Below are 23,452 nucleotides of genomic sequence, written 5' to 3'. Positions count from 1 at the left end.
TTTGCAAACCATCTACAGTAGGTAGCTTACTTGGTGCTTAAAGGAGCAGGCCATACGTTTGTTGGAAATCTGCCACCTCTGGCAAGCGCGGCGAAATTCAGTTTGAAGTTCCAAACAACAACATCCTCCCTATTAATAATATAACCCTTGAAATGGACTTGCCATGTCGGACATTAGCTGTTGTATTTCTGCATGCGCGCACGATTCGAAGAGGCAGCTACCAGAGACAGAAAGGCAAAAATCGGTGAGTAGATAACCCTAACCCTAACCCCTGGCAGTAACTACATGTTTGCATGCAAACCGAGTGTTGGTAGGAAAGCGCTTTTTCCAAACCAAAACAGCATTCGTAAATAACATTTCTTTCAAGGGATCTCATTCCCTAATTGCTACCTATTAAACATAGTCATGACAACCATTAGGAAGCTTTTAGGAATCTTGAATGTTACATACTGGACCTTTAAGCCATTTGGGACCCTGAAGATGTTCTTTCTGCTTTCATCTTTAGGGAGTCTACTATGATAAGGCGAGAGAGCCAGAGAGTGTGGGGGGATAGAGAGAGATTTTTAAAGGAAGGTGGAAATGCAATATATTTGTATTGCTCTTATCTAAGTCTGGAGCTTAGTGCTGGAGTTGGAGTATTTGAGAACTCATTATTGTGTAAGTTGAGGAAGAAGTTATGAAGAAAGGCCTGGGGTCAAGTTAGTAGCTAAGCCAAAGGTGTGGCTTTAGTCAAAGGTGTTCCTTCAGCCAAAGGTGTGGCTTTAGCCAAAGGTGTTCCTTCAGCCAAAGGGGTGGCTTTAGCCAAAGGTGTTCCTTCAGCCAAAGGGGTGGCTTTAGCCAAAGGTGTGCCTTCAATACAGTCAGTGACAGACTGCACTCTGGAAAAGGAAAATAATTAAACAGCACAAGACAAATAACATTTTCAGGATGCTATATCAGTTCAGTCATAAAATGACTAAGGAAGTCTGTTCGAATTAAAATGAGCACAGAAGGCTGAGACCATCTGTGTTTCCCGTCAGCTGATTTTAGTTTGGAAACAGCACCTGAAAAGACTAGGGTCTGGGATTTCTTTTCACTGGTTCTGAGCCGCAATCCTTATTCCAAGGATGAACATTTGTGCAGTATGGTGTATTGAGCATTACAGCATGCTGTAGTCACACAGTGGTATTACAGTTTCAATGTAGTCAGTGAAAACGGGATGTTCATTTCCTCTGTATTATTTTTTTTCAGATAAGACTACATCAGACGCCTCCACACCTCCTACAATAATGACTCTGTTTCCCTCGGGAGGGACTGTGTTTGCCATACTCCTCATTAGCAGGTAAGCTAGTGTTACATTAAAACAATTAAAAACGACTGGGATCTCCATCCATCCTTAAGCACATCCTTAAATGTAGGAAACTGAATTTACACATGTATTTACATTTGCTGTGAGAGAGTTAAGATACTCTGATTGGATTGTTTTCCTGAGTCACATTAACACTCTATGTAAGGCTCCCCATGCGTCATTCTAAGAACCATTGAAATTCTATTGACATTGCAAGAGTGATGCTGTGTGACACCAGTCCCGAGCACCACATGTGCCTGGCACTGCATCCAATCAGCTGTACTAATGCCTTCAGAGGGCATGCAGAGAGGATGATGAGATGTTTTGGTGCATGTTTGGCCCTCACTGTGACAAGAGCCTATCTTCTCTTCTGGCTGGCCTATTCCCCGGGGCACAGTAGTATGTGAACTCTTTGCACAACTTTGATAACCCAAAACCACTAGTTACCACTGCATTGTGCCATGAAATGGCACAGTAGTTCTGGGCACCATCCCCTCTGAGATTAGCATAGCAGGTTGCCTGCCACTCATTGATGTGCTGTGCCATCCACTTTGGATACAGAGGCTCTGGTCCACAGTGCCCCATCTCACTTGGGAGACTTCAGCTATTTAAGTACATGGAGCATGAAATTGAAGGTCATACTGTAGGTTTCTGAACACTGATTCTCCACAAAATCCTCAAGCAACTCTTCACAACCTCAACAGTTCTTTGTGACCTGTGTGTAGCAGAGAAGGTTTAGAACCACTCTCCATCCTTGCCTACAGTAAGCTCTAGCCCTAACCCTAACCCTAATCCTGAAAACATGCATTTGCTCAGGCTAAGGTGCATGTCTTCCACAAATGACCTGGATTTGGACCACATTTGGCCACACATGTATCTGTCTTTGTCCATTTTGACAGTTATGAAGGCTATTTGGCAGTTCACCCCTCTTTTAATGAATCACTTTGGAGTAGTTATAATTGATTGACATTTCATCGACATTTGCATGATTGATAACCCTATTGTTTTTCCTCTTCCCAGTAAGTGGTAGAGATTCACAGTGGCTCTCTGTAGCAGGCCAGGTCTCTAGACAGTCATTCGGGGTTGGCACCAAGCCAAAGCATGACGTAGACATTGCAAACCAATGACTTAATGTCACAATTCTCAAACGTAGAGATACAGTAACCCAACCACATGAAAAAAGTCATGCACTCTAGGAAGAGTAACTCTAGGAAGAGTAAGTGAAACTCACCTATACGTGAAACATGTTAATATGCCGTCAACAGAGCATGATTTCATGAGTAGTTCAACACTGAGAATGTCTGAGTGTCAGCCTTTAAATAAATTCCTCTTCTCATGTCCCTCTTGATCTCCATAGTTCCTTCCAGTGCAAAGAACAAAGAGTGAGAGAATCATAGGGAGATTCTGAGGATTACAGCTGGGTTGCTAACTAGCAGTTGCTTTAGAATAGTTGACAGATGCAGCCAGCAACGGTTTTGACTGGGAAATCACATGTTTACCAAAGTTGGCTAATCATAGCTTAAACCTAGACCAAACATGTAGTTATAAAATAAAAATAAACGAATATGTGTGAACTGTGAAGATCAAACAGAGATCAAAGATGATCCATTTCCCTCTCTGTCTCCTGGATGGAGTCATTTATCTCAGGTATACTGTAGGGAGACTCACAGACACCCGCATCCCTTATCCAGCCATTAATTCAGATAACCATCCTGTCAATCATAATCAAGCAGCTGTTCCACACCGCTTCTGGCAGCATTTGTTGTCAAACTCAATGAACCACCTCTGAATTGCAAGCAGACATAGCGAGTACTTCTGTTCCATCTTATTGAAATATGGATTTCAATTACTTTTGAGAGTTTTGTCATTTGTATTTGATTGGCCTGAACCAAAATCCAATGTACATTGTAACAAGATACTTTTAGAGAGTTGTATTTTCAAAATACAGAAAATACTTTTCAACAGTGATCAGAGTTGGCCAGTTTTGATAAAGAATAAGATGGGGTTAGGGTCAGGATTTGGCCAAAGTCAAACAGGGTTTTGAGGATGTCCTCTTGGTATAACGGTTTACGTATGTGGCATTCATGGAAGAGATCCCCGGTTCAAACCCCGCCACAATGGTTACAATGGCACCCAACATGGGGCAGATCTTTCCTGGGGGAGAATGTCCAAAGCACTCATTTCAATATGACAGAAGTTTGGTTTGTTCTGTCAGCACTGTATAAACCTGACCACTGGACAGACAATAATGACAGATTTTTACATTTACTTATTGCAGAAAATATATGAAAAACTTTTGGTTTGGTCTGTGTCACTATCAAGGCTCCTTTCATATGTATTGTTTACTGTATCTCACCGAAGTTAAGTTAGGCTGCTCATCTTTTGTCCAATTTGGGGATAGTTTTTGTTTAGTTTTCTTGTTCAGCTTTATTTATGCAGGCTCCCATTAACCAGCTTGTTCATCCATTGTTGTGGAAGAAGCCATAGTAATTATCATGTTGACTGGATTTTTCTGGGTGGTTACTCATTCCCCCCAGGCTATGACATACATTAATGCAGTAATGGGAAGGAAAGTCTAAAAGAGTAATTAGAGGTTGCATTCAAAAACATCTCTATTTGATTATGTTTTTAACTAAATAGTAATACATTCCATTTTAATGTGATCTTGGCAGGGGAATACCGCTTGGAGCACAGCACATAGGAATTTCTGGGAAGAATTATTTGTCAAGAGATCTGATCCACCAGAGAACAAATGTCAGAGTAGGGCTCTCGGATGTTCTCACCTCATTACAGTGATTCCTGTTAAAGGTCCAGTATTATGAAACATTAAAGCTTTATAAAAGCTTCCTGATGGTTGTAATGACTATGTTTAATTGGTAGCTATCAGGAAATTAGATCTCTTGAAATAAATATTTAATTTACGAACGCTGTTTTGGTCTTGGAAAAAACGCTTTCTAAAATGGAGTGTCCTACCCGACACTCGGTTTGCATATAAACATGTTGTTACTGCCAAGGGTGTTCTAGGGGAGTGGACTCACTGTTCTTCACCTTCCTGTCTCTGGTGGCTGCCTCTTAGAAAGAAACACAACAGCTAATGTCCGACACTGCAAGTCCATTTCGGTGGTTATATTATTATTAGGGAGGATGTTCAAATTGAATTTTGCTGCGATGGCCAGAGGTGGCAGATTTCAGACAAACCTTTAAGGGTTTCACTTGTCCATTCTTCTCACCATTCATACCTTCCTACTACAGACACTTTGACAGTCCAAAAATGTAAACAAAATCCCAGATCCTAATAAGTATTTTACCTTACCCTCATACCACTGAAGCCACTCCCCCAAATACCTCCCTCATAGGAAACACAAAATTCACATTTACTGAACTAGACCCTTCACATTTGCTGGACTGAGCCGTATTAATCTAAAAAAAGAACAAAACAGACATACACACTTCCAGTTTACTAATCTAAACCATAAGTCATACTGGATATGCACTGTGGCTATTCAAAGACCTTCAGACTCCGTCAGTCCCAATTTCAGAGGAAGGGTTAGTGGGGTTTGGGAGCTCTGTATAAATTCATGGCCTCCCATGATTCTTGTGCCCCAGAAGATTCCTAGCCATAAAATGGAATGGTGTATTATTAAAGCAGATGTATTCCAATAATTAGAGGCATGTTTTTCATGGATGAGGCCTGTTTAGATGGCTTATGTTGAGGTTGCTTACTTAAGAGCAGAGGCATTCAAGCTCGCAACACTTTGCACTCTGTGGGAATTGCATTATTGCACAGGACATTGTTTTGGTCATCTTTGAGGAGAGGAGCAGGGGACTGGGCTCTACTTGCCTATACAACACCCAGACATTCCCAGCTGATCCCGGCTTTTTACAGAAGCAGCGCTTTTTTAGAGGCCGTATTTGTTTGTTTATTATATAGTTACACACTTTCAAAATCATGTCTAAAAGCTGTTAAAGATGTTTACATTTGAAGAGCTCTTCAATGTTTGATAGTGTTGTTGCTGTAAGATATGAAAAAATTGTTAGTTTGTCAACAAGTTGCTGCTGCAATTAATTAATGAATTGCCTCCCTATACAATGAACAAATACACCACCAGCCTGTATACAGAAATATTCTTTCCCTGACAATCAGGTCAGATAATCCCCATGGTGTTTGCTTGGCAGCAGTTCTCTGAAATGTATCTGAAATATTATTTTGGCAACAAGATACTGCTCATAGTCTTTTGCAGGCATGTATTTTATGGCTGGTGAGCCCATTAAAAATGTAGGACAGTAGGCAGAAAGTGATTAGTTTCGTTCCCAGAGACCGCTCAAATGCACGAAAAGGTCTGTTGGACCTACACATTAAATTTGGCCTTCATTAAGCCATAGGCTTAATCATCTTAATCTACCAATCAATCATCTCCTTCAACACCATCCCCCCCTAACCGTCCCCCTTGTTTACGTTCCCCCGAAATGTGTTCGCCTACTCTGTAACATGAACATTTCAGACGTTTTTGATGAAGTTCTGTCACAAGTGTGTAACATCAATAAAGGATGTACAGAGGATTTCTTTGAGAAAACTAGTCTCCAAAACAGACGCTTTTGCTTGTTTGGGTTATGGCAAACGCCATAAAAATCTACCAGCATAGTCAATACTATAATCGGTGTTATGGATATAGGACTACTCAGAGATCTTCTTTCTTGATTAAATAATTGGCACTTTTTGTGAATTATTCCATAACTTCCACTTTCCAATAACTGATTAAAAAATGCAATGGCACACATTGGATGAAGAATACTTTAGGTTTGAAGCTCAGGGAATGTACTGTACTGCACAGCACATAGGAAAGTCTGTTTTAAAATTCCAAACACAGTAGTAGACTGAGGGATGAAATATGATGTATTTGGCAGGAGAGAGCTTTGTGGAGGAGCTTTGGGAGCTGAGATAGCATGAAAGAAAGGAATAGCAACAGTCTTCATCAACAAAGCCTCAAACAGAACTCATGAGGACTTTTTTCGTGGTGCCTGCCTTGGCATCTTAGAGTGGGTGAGGGTCTAAGGACGTCTCTAAAGTCCCATCAGAGCGGAGGAGAATAATCTCTGTGTGAGAGAGCAGCACTGACTTTCCTCAAATCCCATTTCACAGCAGTGAAATGAATATTCTCAGCAATTGGGGCAAAAAGATGTTTAATTCGACCTGACAGGCGAAGCATCCAGTGTGCAGCTAACATTTCAACTGCACCTTGAGGACGTAGCTGATGCCATATGTTTTCACATGTTCTCCTCTCCTGCCTGTCACTCAGGGATGGATGCCTCCTCTGACTTTTAGCCCAGGGGTAAGGAAGGAGGTCAAAATGGTACTCTATATCAGGGTCTGTGTGCAATGGAACAGTTAATCTCATTTCAGCTCTTATGGAGAGAGCATGAACCATTGTCTAGGGTTGTCACATAATTCAGTCCCGTGGATCAAGAGACAAAAGTCATTATTCATTTGAAAAATAAATACGTATTATTATTTGGCCTTGCAGTTAAATAGAGGAACCTCCGTACACGCTGATCATCCTGACCTTTACTGTAAATCTAATTTGCATATATCCATTCCATGGTCTAATGTAGATCCTGATGTTGGCATACATTGCGCTTGTCCAAGTACTGCTGCAACTACAGTGCCCTGCATAAGTAATGACACAGTGAAGCATTTTTTCTTGTTTTGGCTCTATACTCCAAAAGGTTGGGTTTGAAATCAAACAATTACTATGTGGTTAAAGTAAAGAATTCTCAGCTTTTATTTGAGGGAATTTGTGTACATATTGGTTTCACCAATTAGAAATTACAACATTTATACATAGTCCCCCTATTTCAGGGCACCAAAAGTAATGGGACAATGGGCTTGACAGGTGTTTCTGGTTAACCAGATGTGTTCCGTCACATAATTTGTGCAAGCATAACAGAGCTGTCAATGTCTAGTATTGATTCTAGGCATTATGTTTGCCTTTGGAGTCTGCTATTTGTGTCTGTCAATATGAGGACCAAAGAGGTGTCAATGAAAGTCAAGGAAGTCATTATTAGGCTGAAAAATCTGAAACATACCCAAAACCCTAAGCTTGTCATAATCAACAGTTTGGAACATCATTCATAATTTAAAAAAAGCTACCGGTGAGCTCAGCAATCGTAAACGGGCTGGTAGGCCAAGAGAGACTACAGTGGATAAGCAAATAATGCTCACCATAATTAAGAAAACCCCCAAAACAAGATCAGGTCAGGAACACTCTCCAGGAGGTAGGTGTGAATGTGTCAGAGACTACCATCCGCAGAATACGTCACCAGCCGTACTACAGAGGCTTCACTGCAAGGTGCAAACCACTAGTTATCCTCAAAAAGGATGGTCAGCTTACAGTTCACTAAAAGTACCTTAAAAAGCCTGCAGAGCTCTCGAAAAAGGTCTTGTGGACAGATAAGATGAATATTATCATGTAAGTGATTGCAAGTGGAGAGTTTGGAGATAAAAGGATCTGCCCAAGATTTACAGCATAGCACCTCATCTATGAAACATGGTGGAAGGGGTGTTATGGTTAGGGCATGTGTAGTTGCCTCTGGAACTGGCTAAGTTGTCTTAATTGATGATGTAACTGCTGATGGCAGCAGCAGAATGTATTCTGAAGTGTACAGTAACATCTTGTCTGCTCAAGTACAAGCAAATGCCTCCAAATTCTTTGGATGGTGCTTGATCATACTGTAAGACAATGACCCAAAACGTACTGCCATAGCAACTAGGGAGTTTTTCAAAGTGGAAAGTTCTTGACTGGCCAAGTCAATCCTCAGATTTAAATCCAATTGAACATGCATTTAGTTTGCTGATGACAAGATTTTAGGCAAAAACAAACAACAACTGAAGATGGCTGCAGTTCAGGCCCGGTAAAGCATCACCAGAGAATATACCCAGCATCTGGTGGGGTCAATGGGTCACAGACTTGAGGCAGTTATTGCATGCAAAGGATTGTCGACCAAATACTAAACAGGAGTGCTTCATTTGAACATTATTTGAATCTGTCCCATTACTTTTGGTGCCCTGAAATTTTGGGCCTATGTATAAAAAAAAATATTTCTAAATGCTGAAACCAATATGTATACAAATACCATAAAATAACATAACTTTAACCTCATAGTAATTGTTTGATGTTCTGTCTGAGTATAGAGCCAAAAGAAGAAAACATGTTTCACTGTCCCATTACTTACGCAGGGCACTGTATGTGCTCCATACCCTTTTCAGATTTGGTATGATTGGGAAAAAATGAATTAATGAATTCTGATTCACAGAGATAGACAGTGAAAAGCTCAAAGAGACAATTCAAAAGAAGTGTATTAAAATATTATGTTTTATTTATTTTAAATCTTGTGGGCATGATGATGCTTTAGTGAGGCACTGTGCTTAATGCAGTAATGATTCCTGTCTTTGGGCTTGTGCAACAAAAACACATCTCTGTTGAAATTGAGCCTCCATGTCATTAAATCCTATATTGCTCGGGTGATTTGAACATGTTCTTGAATAGGGAAAGGCATTCTATTAAATCCCTTCCTATGTGTACACACATGTATTCCCCTTTCTATGGAGTGCCGGGATGTTGTGCCAGTCACTACAGGGATTGCTCAGTCAGGAGGATTTTGCAGAGTTGGCTTAAAAAAATAGTGGGAATATCATGAAAAGATGGAATAGTGAGAAAACGGCTTTGAGTGGATTGTGTGCTTTGGAGTGGGAGTGGGAGTGGGAGTGGGAGTGGGAGTGGGAGTGGGAGTGGGAGTGGGAGTGGGAGAGGGAGTGGGAGTGGGAGTGGGAGTGGGAGTGGGAGTGGGAGTGGGAGAGGGAGTGGGAGAGGGAGAGGGAGAAGGAGAGGGAGAGGGAGAAGGAGAGCGTTACTCAGTTCTCTGCAGGGCCTGTGTTGGACTGAATTAATCTATTGTGAAATGCGTGAGTGAAACCCTGGCTGACACACGTCTGTGTGTGCAGAGGTGGGATGCAGGAGGGAGGGGAATCCGGGGGGCTCTTTTTCACTGAAACAAGATGTGAAATGGCAGATTCCCCATGGGGTTGAACCCCCCACCCACCACACTGCAGGCCCTTCCCCCCTATCCCCTCCTTACACCCACACATCTAACATCAAGCTACTATTAGCCATATTGTACATTCATCCCACTGTGGCTATGGTCATGGGGAGCTGCACCACTGAGATTCATGCTTATGTATTTGGACCAAGCTGTTAATCTCAAAAACAAACAGTGAGAGAGAGAGATTGAGAAAGCTAGCTAACTCTTGAATTCTTTTCACTGTAATTGTTGCAATTAATATTGGGATCAGGGCATGTCCTAATCATGCTGTAAATGGCCAGCAGACCACTATTATATCAGTGCAGGTTTTTAGGTGTTCCTTACTAAACACAGAATGAGAGAAGTAATAAATTGTGACTGCTCATCAAGGCCAATAATTCAGTTAATTAGAAAATTAGGACATGTTCAAGATTCAAGATTCTTTATTTGTCACGTGCATACAAGTATACAGTGAAATGCAAAAGTGACAGTGCCACAGAGTAGTGCAACAATACAATAAGTTTAAAAATAGAATAAAATAAAAATAGAAGTACAAAAAATTGTGTCGTATGTCCATGCTCATAATATTCCCAGCACAGTACCTGCCACCCCGGATCAAACCCTCACAATTGAGTCCAAAGGCGATTCAAAAACTGTGTTGCTGCCTATATCACTTGTGAGCTTGTATGAGATCTTATGGTGAACACTTCTTAGCATGTGATGTGCTCAGTGGTACTTGTCACTGTCTATAAAGAAAATGGTTCCTGAGAAATAGGATGCCATACTCCAGTGTAGTGGTAGAGGTAGCTGCCCAGTTCAGTCTTGCTGTTACCAAGGCAAGTGTCAGGTTGTTGAGCATTATTCCTGATGCCCGGCTGGTCAGCCCAGTGTGTCAGGCCTGTCAGAGAGCATTCTGGGATTCCTCACACTCCACAGAGCATTCTTTTATCTGGGGGGGGTGGGGGGGGTGGACATTGATTTAAGTGACGTCTGTTGATATCATGTCTGGGTTTTCTCGTTTGCAAACAATATTTAGTGTAAACACCCATCTATCCACATTGTATCAATATGCACATGAATGGGAAAGATTTGGCATTTGAATTGATATTAGGCATGTTAGTACGAAATGTTAGTACGAAATGTTAGTACGAGGTTAGTACAACCATAGTGTAAAATCTTCACATTTGTACTCAGCAGCATGTTAGCAATGTAACTACACATGCACATGCGCACTTATTCACGTGGGCGTGCGCAGGCACACACATACACCCACCCACACATACACACACACACACACACACACACACACACACACACACACACACACACACACACACACACACTGTAGAGGGAAGTAGCCCATATGTCCTGATGGTATGTAAAACTAATGATTTTGGTGAGATTGGGTTGCACGGGCAGCGAGGGGGCCATACGACCTGCAACACACTGTCACAAACACAGCTTTTCAATCTTATGGCTGGAGAGAAGCCTGCCGCTCAGACTCACTCATTCCAACACAACAGGCATTGTTTCCACCCCAGTGAGTGAGACTTTACCGCATAACAACACCGTGCTGGCTGTTTCTTCAGTGTCTAAGCTGACTCAACATGGTCAGGTAAAAAAGTCCAGAATATTATGAGAAACTGGGGATTTGTGCTTAACTTTCCTCATACAGTTCCCTGCATAAGTAATGGGACAATGAGCGTTTTTTGGCTCTATACTCCAAAAGTTTGGATTTGAAATCAAACAACTACTCAGCTTTCTCAGCTTTTATTTGATGGTATTTGTGTACACATTGGTTTCACCATTCAGAAATTACAACACTTTCTATGCATAGTCCCCCTGTTTCAGGATACCCAAAAGTGATGGGACAGATTCATCAACTGTCCAAATTAAGCAATGTTTAGTATTTAGACGACAATCCTTTGCATACAATAACTGCCTGAAGTTTGCGACCCATTGACCCCACCAGACGCTGGGTATCTTCTTTAGTGATGCTCTGCCAGGACTGTACTGCAGCCGTCTCCAATTGTTATTTATTATAAGGACTGGTGACGTATTTTGCGTCACTTCTGGATCCATGCTGGTGTAGAAAGGTCTACATAAGGACTTTGACTTCAACACTGTGCCTTGTGGTTAGGGTTATGGTCCTTGTGGACACCCTTTAACCTTTAACCTTGCTTTAGAACAGGATTAACGCTCATGGTCTAAAGAAGTAAACAGTAGGACAACACAGACCACATTTCACTGTCATCTTTTGCTCATTGTCACGCAAACTTCAAACTCTAATGGCTAAGAATACGTAGTTCTTGGCAGTGGGGAAATTTGAAATGCCTCCTAGCGAATGGAGATTAATGTATCTGCCTCTGCACATGGCCTGATCTGTTTTGCTTCAGAGTTCTTTACATCACTGCAGCGCTCCAGGGCTTTTTCCCCAGTGCAGGCGTATTTCCAGCCCATATTATGCACAAACAGAAGTACCACAGTGGGGCAGGAAGGTGCATAGAATGTGTTTCCCCCACAATAATTGGTGAAATAATCATCCTATTCTTTTACTCTGCGTTTTAAGGAGAGTAATCAGAGGTGTGAAGGAAGAGGGAGTTAGAAATGCTGATGGACGTTGCAAGTATTCTTTGACCCCACTAGATCAAAGTAATCCAATTATGAAAAACACAGTTTTGTTCTTTTTTCCTTTTCATTCAAAGTCGTTTTGAGGTTTTAAAAAGCTTCTCTTGTGTTTACCACAGTTTAAGCAATTCTGGAGCATTGTGGATCTCAACCAGCCACTCACAGATGCACACAGATGTAACTATGGTTACAACTGTAACCGTTAGGTATCCGTTGGGGATTAACACACAGAGGACAGAGAAACCAAATTATTCCATCTTTTTCTTTTCCCTAGGACCTTAGAACACTCGCTGCTCAGTGCTGAAGTGAAAGAGGGAGAGATTCTGCCTCCCACCATACAGAAGCTGATGAAAGGATACAACAAGTACCTCAGGCCTTTCTTTGACAGTAAGAAAACTGCACACGGCAATAGAAAATGATATGATGCCCAAGGGATGTGTTTTTGTGTGTGTGTGTGTGTGTGTGTGTGTGTGTGTGTGTGTGTGTGTTTGTGTGCATCAACATACTGTATTCATTCTGAGATTAGCATATTTTTGCAAGGCTACTGTATGCATAAATCTCTAACCATTACCATGACGATATTGATACCTGTAACCCCGTTCCACATAAATTGCAGTGTGTATGTATGATAGAAGTCAATACATGATTTTAAAACATAATTGCACCAGATGATCCTCAAGTACTGTAGGTAATACAGTATGGGAGGGGGGAGGGCGTTCTGAGAGGACAATCGCAGAAAATCTTTTGTGTCTCATTCTTGGCCAATTTATTTGCAATATTCCAACCTTATCATTTATGGCATTCAACATCTGCAGAGAATCATTACATGGCGTAGCCTTTGATCCACAGCTCTACTATTATGGTTGTAGTTCCCACAAATCCCTGGTTATTGTCACCGTCTCTGCTTCAGAGAATCCCTCTAAATGTGATTATGTTTTGTTTGCCTGCTGTTTGATCAGTAATCGCTGAGACTGAACCGAATCAATGCAAATGTAATTCTGAGAGATCAGTTGCCCTTGCAACTGGGGACATGATCCCACACAGAAGGACAGCAGCTTCTTGGAAAGGATGTCAGAAACAGCACCTCCATGCACATACAGTATGCACACACACACACACACACACACACACACACACACACACACACACACACACACACACACACACACACACACATACACACACACACAGACACAAAGACACACACACACGAAGACACACACACACACACACACTGAATACATTACTGTGTGCACACACTGTTTTAGAAAAAATAGTTATTTAGATGTCCCTGTAGAAGAACCCTTTGAAGAACCTATTTTGGTTCTAGGTATAACCTTTATTTTTGAAGAGTGAGCAAGACACACCTGTACTCTCACTGTCTGGTGTTGTATCATTCACTGTGTTTAGTATGTTGATGGTAATTGCATCCAGGCAATCCAAAACAGAGATACCATATTAAAATGTTCTTATGTACATCAGGGTGTGTGAGAGAGAGAGAGAGAAAGAGAGGGAAGGGACAGAAAACGAGAGACTTGCATAATTAATTCCCAGATGTATAATATGTATATGCCCACACGCAGCACAGCACACCCGCTGTTGCCACTGACACAGAGTCTTCAGCACTACCACTGACATTTTCCAAACATGCTGACTTGAGGCATTGAATAACATTATTTTTTATAACAATCTTCATGACAATGACCCCCCCCCTCTCTCACTCTCTCTCTCTCTCTCTCTCTCTCTCTCTCTCTCTCTCTCTCTCTCTGTAGATGGTCCTGTGACAGTGGGCATGAGTTTGGACATTGCCAGCATTGACACCATATCAGAGATTAACATGGTGAGAAAACCCTCTGTCACCTACTGTATGATGCACTGTATGACATATTCTCTATATTACTGTACACACTTTGTGTATAATCTGTTATGATAGTATAGACTTTTATGATCTTTTATGAAATACAATTTCAGCTTCTATCTGTGCACAGTAGGAAAACATGTATCAGAAATTGCTCCAGATCAGAGTCATCCAATAGACTTCTTGAAGATATTGCAAACATGTAGCTTAGTTCCTGCATTCGACAATAATAACAACAACAACAACAACACCAATGAATGATTGTAGCATGCTAGTACTGTGTTGACCTTTGGCCTGCCTCTACAGGACTACACGGCCACCATCTTCCTGCGTCAGCGCTGGACAGATGAGCGACTGGTGTTTGAGGGCAACAAGAGTCTGAGTCTGGATGGCAGACTGGTGGAACTGCTCTGGGTCCCTGACACCTTCATCGTCGACTCCAAGAAGTCCTTCCTCCATGACATCACTGTGGAGAACAGACTGATCCGAATCTTCCCCAATGGAACAGTCCTCTACGCTTTGAGGTGAGTTATGATCAAAAGGCCAACTTGTCACACTGGTTGTTTTAACCTGTGGGAATCCGCAGTGGGATCACTCTTGTTTACATTGGCCATAGCGTTTCTTTTTAGCACCCAGTCAGTGCCCATGGCTTGTAGCCTATCATTCTACTAGTGTGCTCCTGTTGGTTAATCACTTGCAACTCATCGTCCAATTAGTCTTAACCCCTGTTGACTATAAAATTTGAGGTCACTTCCTTGATGAGCATCTTGCTGTTACCCGTTTATCTGTTGTGAATCACCATCTTAGCTTTGACAACTGGTTGGCCAGTCAAATTCGGACTCAATTAACATGATCACTCTCTGTGTCAGAAAGAAACAGTGGTCTGTCAATAGCAACCCTCAGGATCACCAGATAATGTTAGTTAACTAAAGTACAACTTGACAAAAACAGGGATTGGACAGAGCAAATGGCTTATAGGTAAATCGGTACTGGGAAGCTGCAGCTGTGTTGATCTCTTAAACCTCTGGGATTGTGATTACAACAAATCGTGATACCACTGGTCTGATTGATAAATATCTAGCCAGGGTTAAAGACTATAGAGTGAAGATGCTGTCCTTGGTACTGTTTAGTCCAGACACCTCCGGTGAAGCTGAAAGGACAGCAGGCCTCTGCTCTTGTTTATTGGTTCTACTACTACTTTTTATTACTGCTATTACAATTTAGTGAACAATTTCAATGTCCCACGAATACTCTGTATCTCTGGATCTGGGTTCATGGTGTGTGTGTGTGTGTGTGTGTGTGTGTGTGTGTGTGTGTGTGTGTGTGTGTGTGTGTGTGTGTGTGTGTGTGTGTGTGTGTGTTTGTGCACGCGTGCATGAGCGTCTGCTTGTTTGCCTGTGCTGTATTATTTACAGTTGTGTGCGTTTTAGCTTTGTGCAAGCTTAATTTATGTTTGTGGGATGTAGTATGTGCACATACAGTATGGTGTGTAAGTGACTGTGCTATGCAGTGTGTGTGAATACAAACCAATGTGGGTTTCTTCTCCGTATATGGAGACTCAGTGCCCTGGGGACGTCTTTCTGTCAGAGAGAAGCTGTGTTGAGAGGAAGAGTGCATGAAGAGGCAAGGGGCATGAGCAGGAGGGCAGGAGAAGGGCAAGAAGAGGGTGAGGGAGAGGGCAAGACGGGGGAAGGGTGCCACAAATATGTTAAAGATGCAAGGGTATTGAGGAGTCGGGCAGCAGAAACAGCTGTAGTGCTTTGAGAGGTACACCACAGGGAGTACATGAGAAAACACTGAGGTGACACTGGCAGAAGAAAAAGCCTGAAAAACGCCAACAACTGTTGACCTGATTTTCCCTCTCTTCTTTTCAGGATTACTACGACTGTGGCCTGCAACATGGATCTGACCAAATACCCCATGGACAAGCAAACCTGCACTCTGCAGCTGGAGAGCTGTAAGCAGAAGTTTATTTTCTTTCTTTATGTATTTTACATAAATCAGTAACATGTGGCTGGCAAAGGAAGTGTAGAGATGTGGAGCACAGTCAGGGTTTGAACCCAGGTCTCCCACAAGCAGACCCACTCGTCTACCATTAGCCCACAATGACATCCTCAAGGTCCGAGGATGACACTAGAATTTACATTTCTCAGACAGGGCTACCTCATCATGAGAGCGTAATTCCAAATCACCTCAGCTACATAAGTATACAGTACATATTTGATAGCCCTTATGAAAAAAAAAGATCAGTTAAATCACAGGGTAATGTGTCATTATTTTGTATGTGGGTTGATGTTTGTGCATGTATGCATGTGTGAGAGTGAGAGAGGGACAGACATTATGAGAAAGGGAGAGAGAAGGAGCAGGTATGAACATTAGTGTGTAGGTGTGCTTTTCACAATGTATACGATTATGTATGACCTCAAACTAGGTCATAGCTTGTAACCCATGGAAACACAGTTTGCCACCTAAAACCCTCTTCATGCCAAAAAAGCCTTCAGCATTTTGGGATCAGGCATGCCCTCCCTGTCACTGATACAGCTCCTTGTTACGTAACGCTAAAGCTGCAGGGAGTAAGAGAGAGCTTCAGTGGCGAAGGAGGAGGGCACAGGGAGCAGAGCAGAAGTCTCACTCTCTCTACCTCCCTCCTTCATTCTGCTCCCCTGCTCCACACTTGTTAATGACAGCGAGGCAGGCAAAGCTTAGCCTGATGGGTGCCAAGGCAACACCCTGAACCCTGTGCCAAACAAACAGCTTAAGGGAGCTCCAATCTCACTGAACCCCTAAAATACACGGAGAGGTGAATGTCAGGTGAATTGGATGATTTTCTTCCTTTACTGTGATGCCAGGCTAAATGTCTGCAGGGCATCCCACTTCGTCTCCCACAGCCTTGCAGTATACTGAAAAGAGGGAGAAGGAACTGAGAATGAGCCTTTTTATTGCTATGCCAAAAATGCCTTCACTCCCCACACTACAATTCCAACAGGAAAAGTTAAGGCAAGGCGTTGAGATAAAGATATTGCTGAAATATTTAGTGGGAACCGACAAGGAGATCGGAGAATATTCCCAGCCATGTTTGATTGTTGAATTAATGACGGCACCACAGTGGAGGATATTGTAGAGAGATTTGGTTTTAAAGGCCATTTTTAAGATGCTGCTGTTTCATTTAAGTAGGATATTTTAAGAGGCCACCACCCACACCCTTACAAGCTGCAGGGCAGTGCACTTTGCATGGTTGAAAGAGCACCTTGAGACAGCCCTAATGTTAATGGGACTGTTGCTGTGCTGTTACACAGGATGCCGGTTTATGTTTTCAACCCCATTTTGTACATTGGCCCTGACCCAGCAGTCAGGAAGATGGTGACTTAAACTGGTAGTAGAACAAATATAAGAATGCTGAAAAACAAGGGATCCTCAGCATCAAAGCCTCCCTATGTTCGTCATTGCTCTTCTTCTAACTCAAACACTTTGGTCAATAATGTATGCCTCCCTAGATTTCACACTTTTTTTGTCCAAAAGGAAATGGTAAGAGTACAGGGGAACCATAAGTTAATGAGGGTTTGGTGTAGCGACAGGATTACCCCTTTTAATGGGAACTTTCACACTGTGCCTCATTCCAGTGCTTCTTCTTATTCTGCAGTTCCCTCTACAGGTCGCACACAGAACATGATGTAATCATGGACCTCCCAGAACAAGGGCCCTTTTTTAAAATACTGGTTAAAATACAGTGCCTTTGGAAAGTATTCAAACCCCTTCACTTTTTACACATTTTGTTGTGTTATAGACTCAATTTAAAATTGATTAAATTAAAAGAATTTGCCATCAATCCACACACAATAACTCAGAATGACAAAGCGAAAACAGGTTTTTAGAAATTTCAGTAAATGTATTAAAATTTAAATACAGAAATACCTCATGTACGTAAGTATTCAGACCTTTTGCTATGACATTCTTAAAATTAGCTAAAATGCAAAAATCATCATCAACAAATCACTCAATAAGTTGAATTCAGTCCATCTTAATGCAAGGATAATAGTACATGTAATTTTGTTATTTTTGTTTTTATAGGGTCTCTACAAGCTGGTATAAAGACATCTTCATTGAGGTTCTGTCCCTATTGCCTAGTTTGAAATTAAGGCAGCATTGCATATTTAGTCTCACTGGATGTCATAGTGCTTCAACATTGACAATGGAGGACTGTTGCCACTGTGAGCTACAGTACTATTATAGCTTGTATGAACAGACTGTAAAAGCCTGTTTGTAGCTGGCATACACTTACAACTCATTTAGCCAGCTGAATGATGTCAGTTTATGTTTCTTTAGAGCACTCACTGCTATGTTTAAATACATTGGTATGTGAAGTACTATCTCTGCCTCTCTCTGTTTCTGTCTCTGTCTCTGTCTCTCTCTGTCTCTCTCTGTCTCTGTCTCTGTCTCTGTCTCTGTCTCTGTCTCTGTCTCTGTCTCTGTCTCTGTCTCTCTCTCTGTGTCTCTGTCTCTCTCTGTCTCTCTCTGTCTCTCTCTATCTCTCTCTCTCTCTATCTATCTCTCTCTCTCTCTATCTCTCTCTCTCTCTCTCCTGGCAGGGGGCTACAACATTAATGATGTGATGTTCTACTGGACCAGAGGGAATGATTCAGTCAGTGGTTTGGACAGCCTGCGTCTGGCTCAGTACACAGTAGAGGACCACTACACATCTGTGTCAGAGGCCATCTATGAAACAGGTAAGACTTTCACCACCTACCCCACAATTGTCCTCACAATGCTTCTGTTTATGAGCTTGAAACTATTTGCTTATATTATCAGTAGGGAAGACAGGAAACTAAGCCAATAGAAACCAGAAGAAATTATAATCTAAATATTTTTTTGATGTCTCTACTTATTGGAATCACATGTAGCGTGATCTCTTTGTCATGACTCAATCAGTAAATCAATCAATCAATCAATCAATTAAGCAATCATATTTATTTGTATAGCTCTTTTTACAAAAACATGTTTGTCACAAAATGCTTAACAACATCAACAATGTAAACAAAAGACTTATTGTGGTTCATGCTCTTCCTACAGGCCACTACCCCAAACTGATCTTCCACTTTGAGCTGAAGAGGAGCATCCTATACTTCATCCTGGAGACGTATGTCCCCTCCAGTCTGCTGGTGGTCCTTTCCTGGGTCTCCTTCTGGATCAGCCAGTCCTCTGTCCCAGCACGCGTATGCATTGGTAATATACTACTGCACCCTGGCACAGTGTTTCTCAACCTTTTCTCTTCTAGGGGCAAGTTGTGATCCTTCCTCCTCGTAGGATCGCTAATGTCTGAGGAGTAACTAAATCTGTGTCAGCTGCTTGGCGCCAGTCCTCGGACTCGAGGATGAGAAACACTGCCCTAACACACACACACACACACACACACACACACACACACACACACACACACACACACACACACACACACACACACACACACACTAACCCTAACCCTAATTAAAGTATACTCTAACTTATGCCTCTTCCACCCTACCCCAGCTCCACATAAACTCTCAAATCCTCCAGTTGTTGTTATTGACCTCACTGATTATCTACTCACATGCTCCTGTTAGCCCACTGTGTGGTTACACACTGGTGAACCTCCTCCTCCCTCACTGAGCTTCAAGATTAATGGGGTCACTTCAGCAAATCCGTCTTAATAGCCCTTCACACAATCAGCGGCGAGAATTCTGCCTGACAAGCCATTGTCTTCCAATGGAGGGGGCGGCTGCGAAAATATGGCTTATAAATGGCTACAACCTACTAGGTGGCAACGCGTCGTGGACATTTGGTTTCCAGAGTCCAATATCTTTCAACGTTGACCAGTGGCAGGGCCGGACATCGCTTTGAGTGTAGTGCATGCTGTGTTTCAAGTGAAAATCCTCTTATGGTTGTGTAGTTTGTCAGAAGACCTGTATGCTGTTGTTTGTGAAAGGTGTCACCACGGTTCTAACCATGACCACATTGATGATGGGTGCCCGGACGTCCCTCCCCAACGCCAACTGTTTTATCAAAGCCATTGACGTGTACCTGGGGATCTGCTTCAGCTTCATTTTCGGAGCCCTGATCGAATACGCCGTGGCCCACTTCTGCACCCTCAACCACCCCAACAGCAACATGATCATGGTGAGGCCTGAGGCTTGTTTGTAATCATTAGTGGTATGAAGTGCCATCCAATAAAAAGTATTGGAAAGTATTGTCTTCTATTAGTTCTATACACCAACAAATCAAACAATTACTATGGGATCAAAGTAGATTCTAATCTTTAATTCAGTGTTTTTTTCTTTCAGATTGGTTTCATTGTTTAGAAAGTACAACATTTTTTAAAACATATTTCAGGCCTCCAAAAGTATTGGGGAAAATCATATAATGTCCAAATTGTATGCAATAACCTCCTGACGTCTGCAACCCATTGACGCTGGGTATATTCTCTGATGATGCTCTGCAAGGCCTGTACTGAACCATCTTCAGTTGTTGTTTGTTTTGAGGACATTTTGCCTTAAGTTCCCTCTTCAGCAAATGAAATTCATGTTCAATTGGATTTAAATCTGGAGATTGACTTCTAGAACTTTCCACTTTTTGGCCCTGAAAAACTCCATAGCTATGGCAGTATGTTTGGGGTCATGGTCTTGCTGTACTTCAGCAGACAAGATGTTTCTGTATTTCTGAATTAATTCTGCTGCTGCCACCAGCAGTTACATCATCAATGAAGACAAGTGAACCAGTTCCAGTGGCAGCCATACATGCCCAAGCCATAACACCCCCTCCACTATATTTCACAGATGAACCCCTCTCCACACTTTACAATTGCCATCACTCTGTTACATCTTAATCTTTGTCTCATCTGTCCACAAGACCTTTTTCCAGAACTATGCAGGCTCTTTTAGGTACTTTTTAGCAAACTATAATCTGACCATACGGTTTATGTTGTTAACTAGTGGTTTACACCTGGCAGCCTCTGTAGTTCTGCTGGTGAAGTTTCTGCAGATGGTAGTCTCTGACACATTCACACCCACCTCCTGGATAGTGTTGCTGAGCTCACCAGAGTTTTTCTTCTTTTGGATGATGGAGGTAAAATTGTTGTTGTTGGCAAGCCTAAGGTTTTGGATATGTTTATAATATTTTCATTCTGATTTCTCAGCCCAATAATGGCATCCTTGATTTGCATGGACAACTCTTTGGTCTTCATGTTGACAGACACCAACAGCAGCCTCCAAAGGATCAATACTAGACGTTGACAGCTCTCTTATGCCTGCACAAATGATGTGACAGAACACACCTGACTAACCAGAAACACCCGTCAATTTTCCAATACTACCTGTTCCCTGAAATAGAGGGACTATATTTATATATGTATAAAAAGGGTTGCAATTTCTAAATGGTGAAACCAATCTGAAAAAAGAAAACATTGAATTAAAGCTGATAATCTCTACTTTAATACCATAGCAATTGCTTAAATGCTTGATTTCAAATCCAAACTGTTGGAGTACAGAGCTAAAAGAAGACAAAATGCTTCCTCTTTCCAATACTTATGAAGGGAACTGTAGCATTGTCACCTTCATTGTCATCGTTGTTGTCATCATTGTTAGTGGTGTCGTCATCATCATCACCATTATCATCACCATCATCATCATCATCACTCCTCAGTTGTGAAATGTCCAAACACACTGCTATCTGTGCATGTATGTCTTCTGTTTTTCCTTTTTGATCATCATGTCAGCAGTTACTGTTGTGATGTAATCCAGTGATAAAGTGATATCCAGTATATACTATATGACCCTGCTCCTCCTCTCTCTCTCTGTTCCCCCCTCTCTGTTCCCCCCTCTCTCCGCCAGTATGGTCACCAGATGAACGACTTTGACGAGGAGATGAATGGTATTGTCACTACCATAGCCAGTGACTCCAATAGGGCCAAGAGGCGTAAGGAGACCCCTGCGTCACCGGCCCCTGTGGTAGAGCTGGAAATGGGGCCCTCCAGCCCCTCTGGCAGTGAGGCCAAGCCTGATGGCCCCCCTGAGGTTCCCCCCAACCGCTGCCTCAGTGTCCTGGCCATCCTCTGCAAGGTCCTGCAGGCCTCCCTAAACTGCTTCCATGTGGAGAACCCCCACTTAATAGACAATTACTCCAGAACAACCTTCCCCCTCTCCTTCATTGTGGTCAACCTTCTCTACTGGACATATTACCTCTACTTTTAACACACAGTGGTGTGTGTGTGTGTGTGTGTGTGTGTGTGTGTGTGTGTGTGTGTGTGTGTGTGTGTGTGTGTGTGTGTGTGTGTGTGTGTGTGTGTGTTTGTGTGTGTGTGTGTGTGTGTGTGTGTGTGTGTGTGTGTGTGTGTGTGTGTGTGTGTGTGTGTGTTTGTGCGTGTGCGTGTGCGTGTGTGTGTTTGTGTTTGTGTGTGTGATTGTGATTGTGTGTGTGAAAGAGAGAGTGTGTCTGTGTGTGTTTCTAAAGCAGAGTATTTATGTATGTAAATGTGATTCCTTCATTTGTGTGCATCACATTCACAGTGACGAGGGAAGCATAGCATCGACCACAAGGAGTCACTAAAGTTCGGGAACCAGTGTGCAACCTGAAGCCTAACAAATGTACTCATCACAGACTAGAGCTCATTACTCTTCTGCTAAAAATGGCCTCTTTCTCTCTCTCTCTCTAGCTCTTTCTCTCCCTCCCTCCCTCTCTTATTCTCTCTCTCTCTCTCACTCTCTTACTCTCTCCCTTCCTTTCTCTATCTCTCTCTTTTTCTCATTTTATTGCCATTATAAATCCAGTGGCCTTGGCTCCCACCACAATTTTATGAAAATCGACCATCAACAGTGTTATGTCATTTAAAGGCCACCATCAACAGTGTTATATCATTTGTCAGCATGCGATTCTGTCCTAGTCTGTTTTACAAGGGAGACAACTTAACTGGACAGAAATAATGCAATAGAAAATATGTTGATATACAACACCTACTTGACAAACAAGTTACGGTAATATATGAAGTATTTTTCATTTGTGCCAGTAGTATTTTTCACTGTGCTTTGGAATACATGCAGTGTTAGTAGTAAAAGTAGCTAGTACCTTACAGTATATTAGATGTTTTAGGACACTGATGTTGTGAATAGAGATGAAGTCACTGTAGTATTTCAACAGGACGGCATCATCAGTCTTATCTTCCAGATTAGAGTTGTCCTAACATGCTAAGATGCTAACATGCTAAGCATCCTCCCTCAATCTCTTCCATTTTCATTGTCCTCTGATGTCTGAGTGTGCTGAAAGATATAACCATGACCAAAGGACCAAAGATTTACATTTGATTTGTAATCCTTCACGGTTTATTTTAGAATAAATCAAAGGAAATACATTTTGAGATGCTGATCTGTAAATTCCAGTTATTTCATAGAAATCATGAATGGACAGTAGTACTGTAGCATGCTATCGGCATGCAAAAGGAATACTTAAACATTTCAATAATATTTTGTGCAGACAGAAAAGAAGTCTCTCACAACGCATGTTTGTTTATTACTTCTTCGAATATCCTGCATATTTATTGC

At 42.0% G+C, this 23,452-nt stretch overlaps 1 protein-coding gene across 1 annotated transcript; it reads left to right on the top strand.

The window, feature by feature from the left end:
• Positions 1–1,268: 1,268 nt before the first annotated feature.
• On the top strand, positions 1,269–22,108 carry LOC310822756 (gamma-aminobutyric acid receptor subunit pi; the record flags this gene model as incomplete). The annotated part of the gene is made up of 9 exons (XM_083695227.1): positions 1,269–1,321; positions 12,306–12,418; positions 13,804–13,871; positions 14,196–14,413; positions 15,764–15,846; positions 18,476–18,613; positions 18,957–19,109; positions 19,849–20,039; positions 21,749–22,108. 9 exons carry the CDS (start codon positions 1,269–1,271, stop codon positions 22,106–22,108), a joined length of 1,377 nt encoding a protein of 458 aa, XP_083551353.1.
• Between the last annotated feature and the right edge of the window lie 1,344 nt (positions 22,109–23,452).

The sequence above is a fragment of the Argentina silus genome (assembly GCF_951799395.1).
Source record: "Argentina silus genome assembly, chromosome: X".
In the NCBI taxonomy this organism is placed as follows: domain Eukaryota; kingdom Metazoa; phylum Chordata; class Actinopteri; order Argentiniformes; family Argentinidae; genus Argentina; species Argentina silus.
This window is presented reverse-complemented; position numbering and strand designations above follow the sequence as displayed.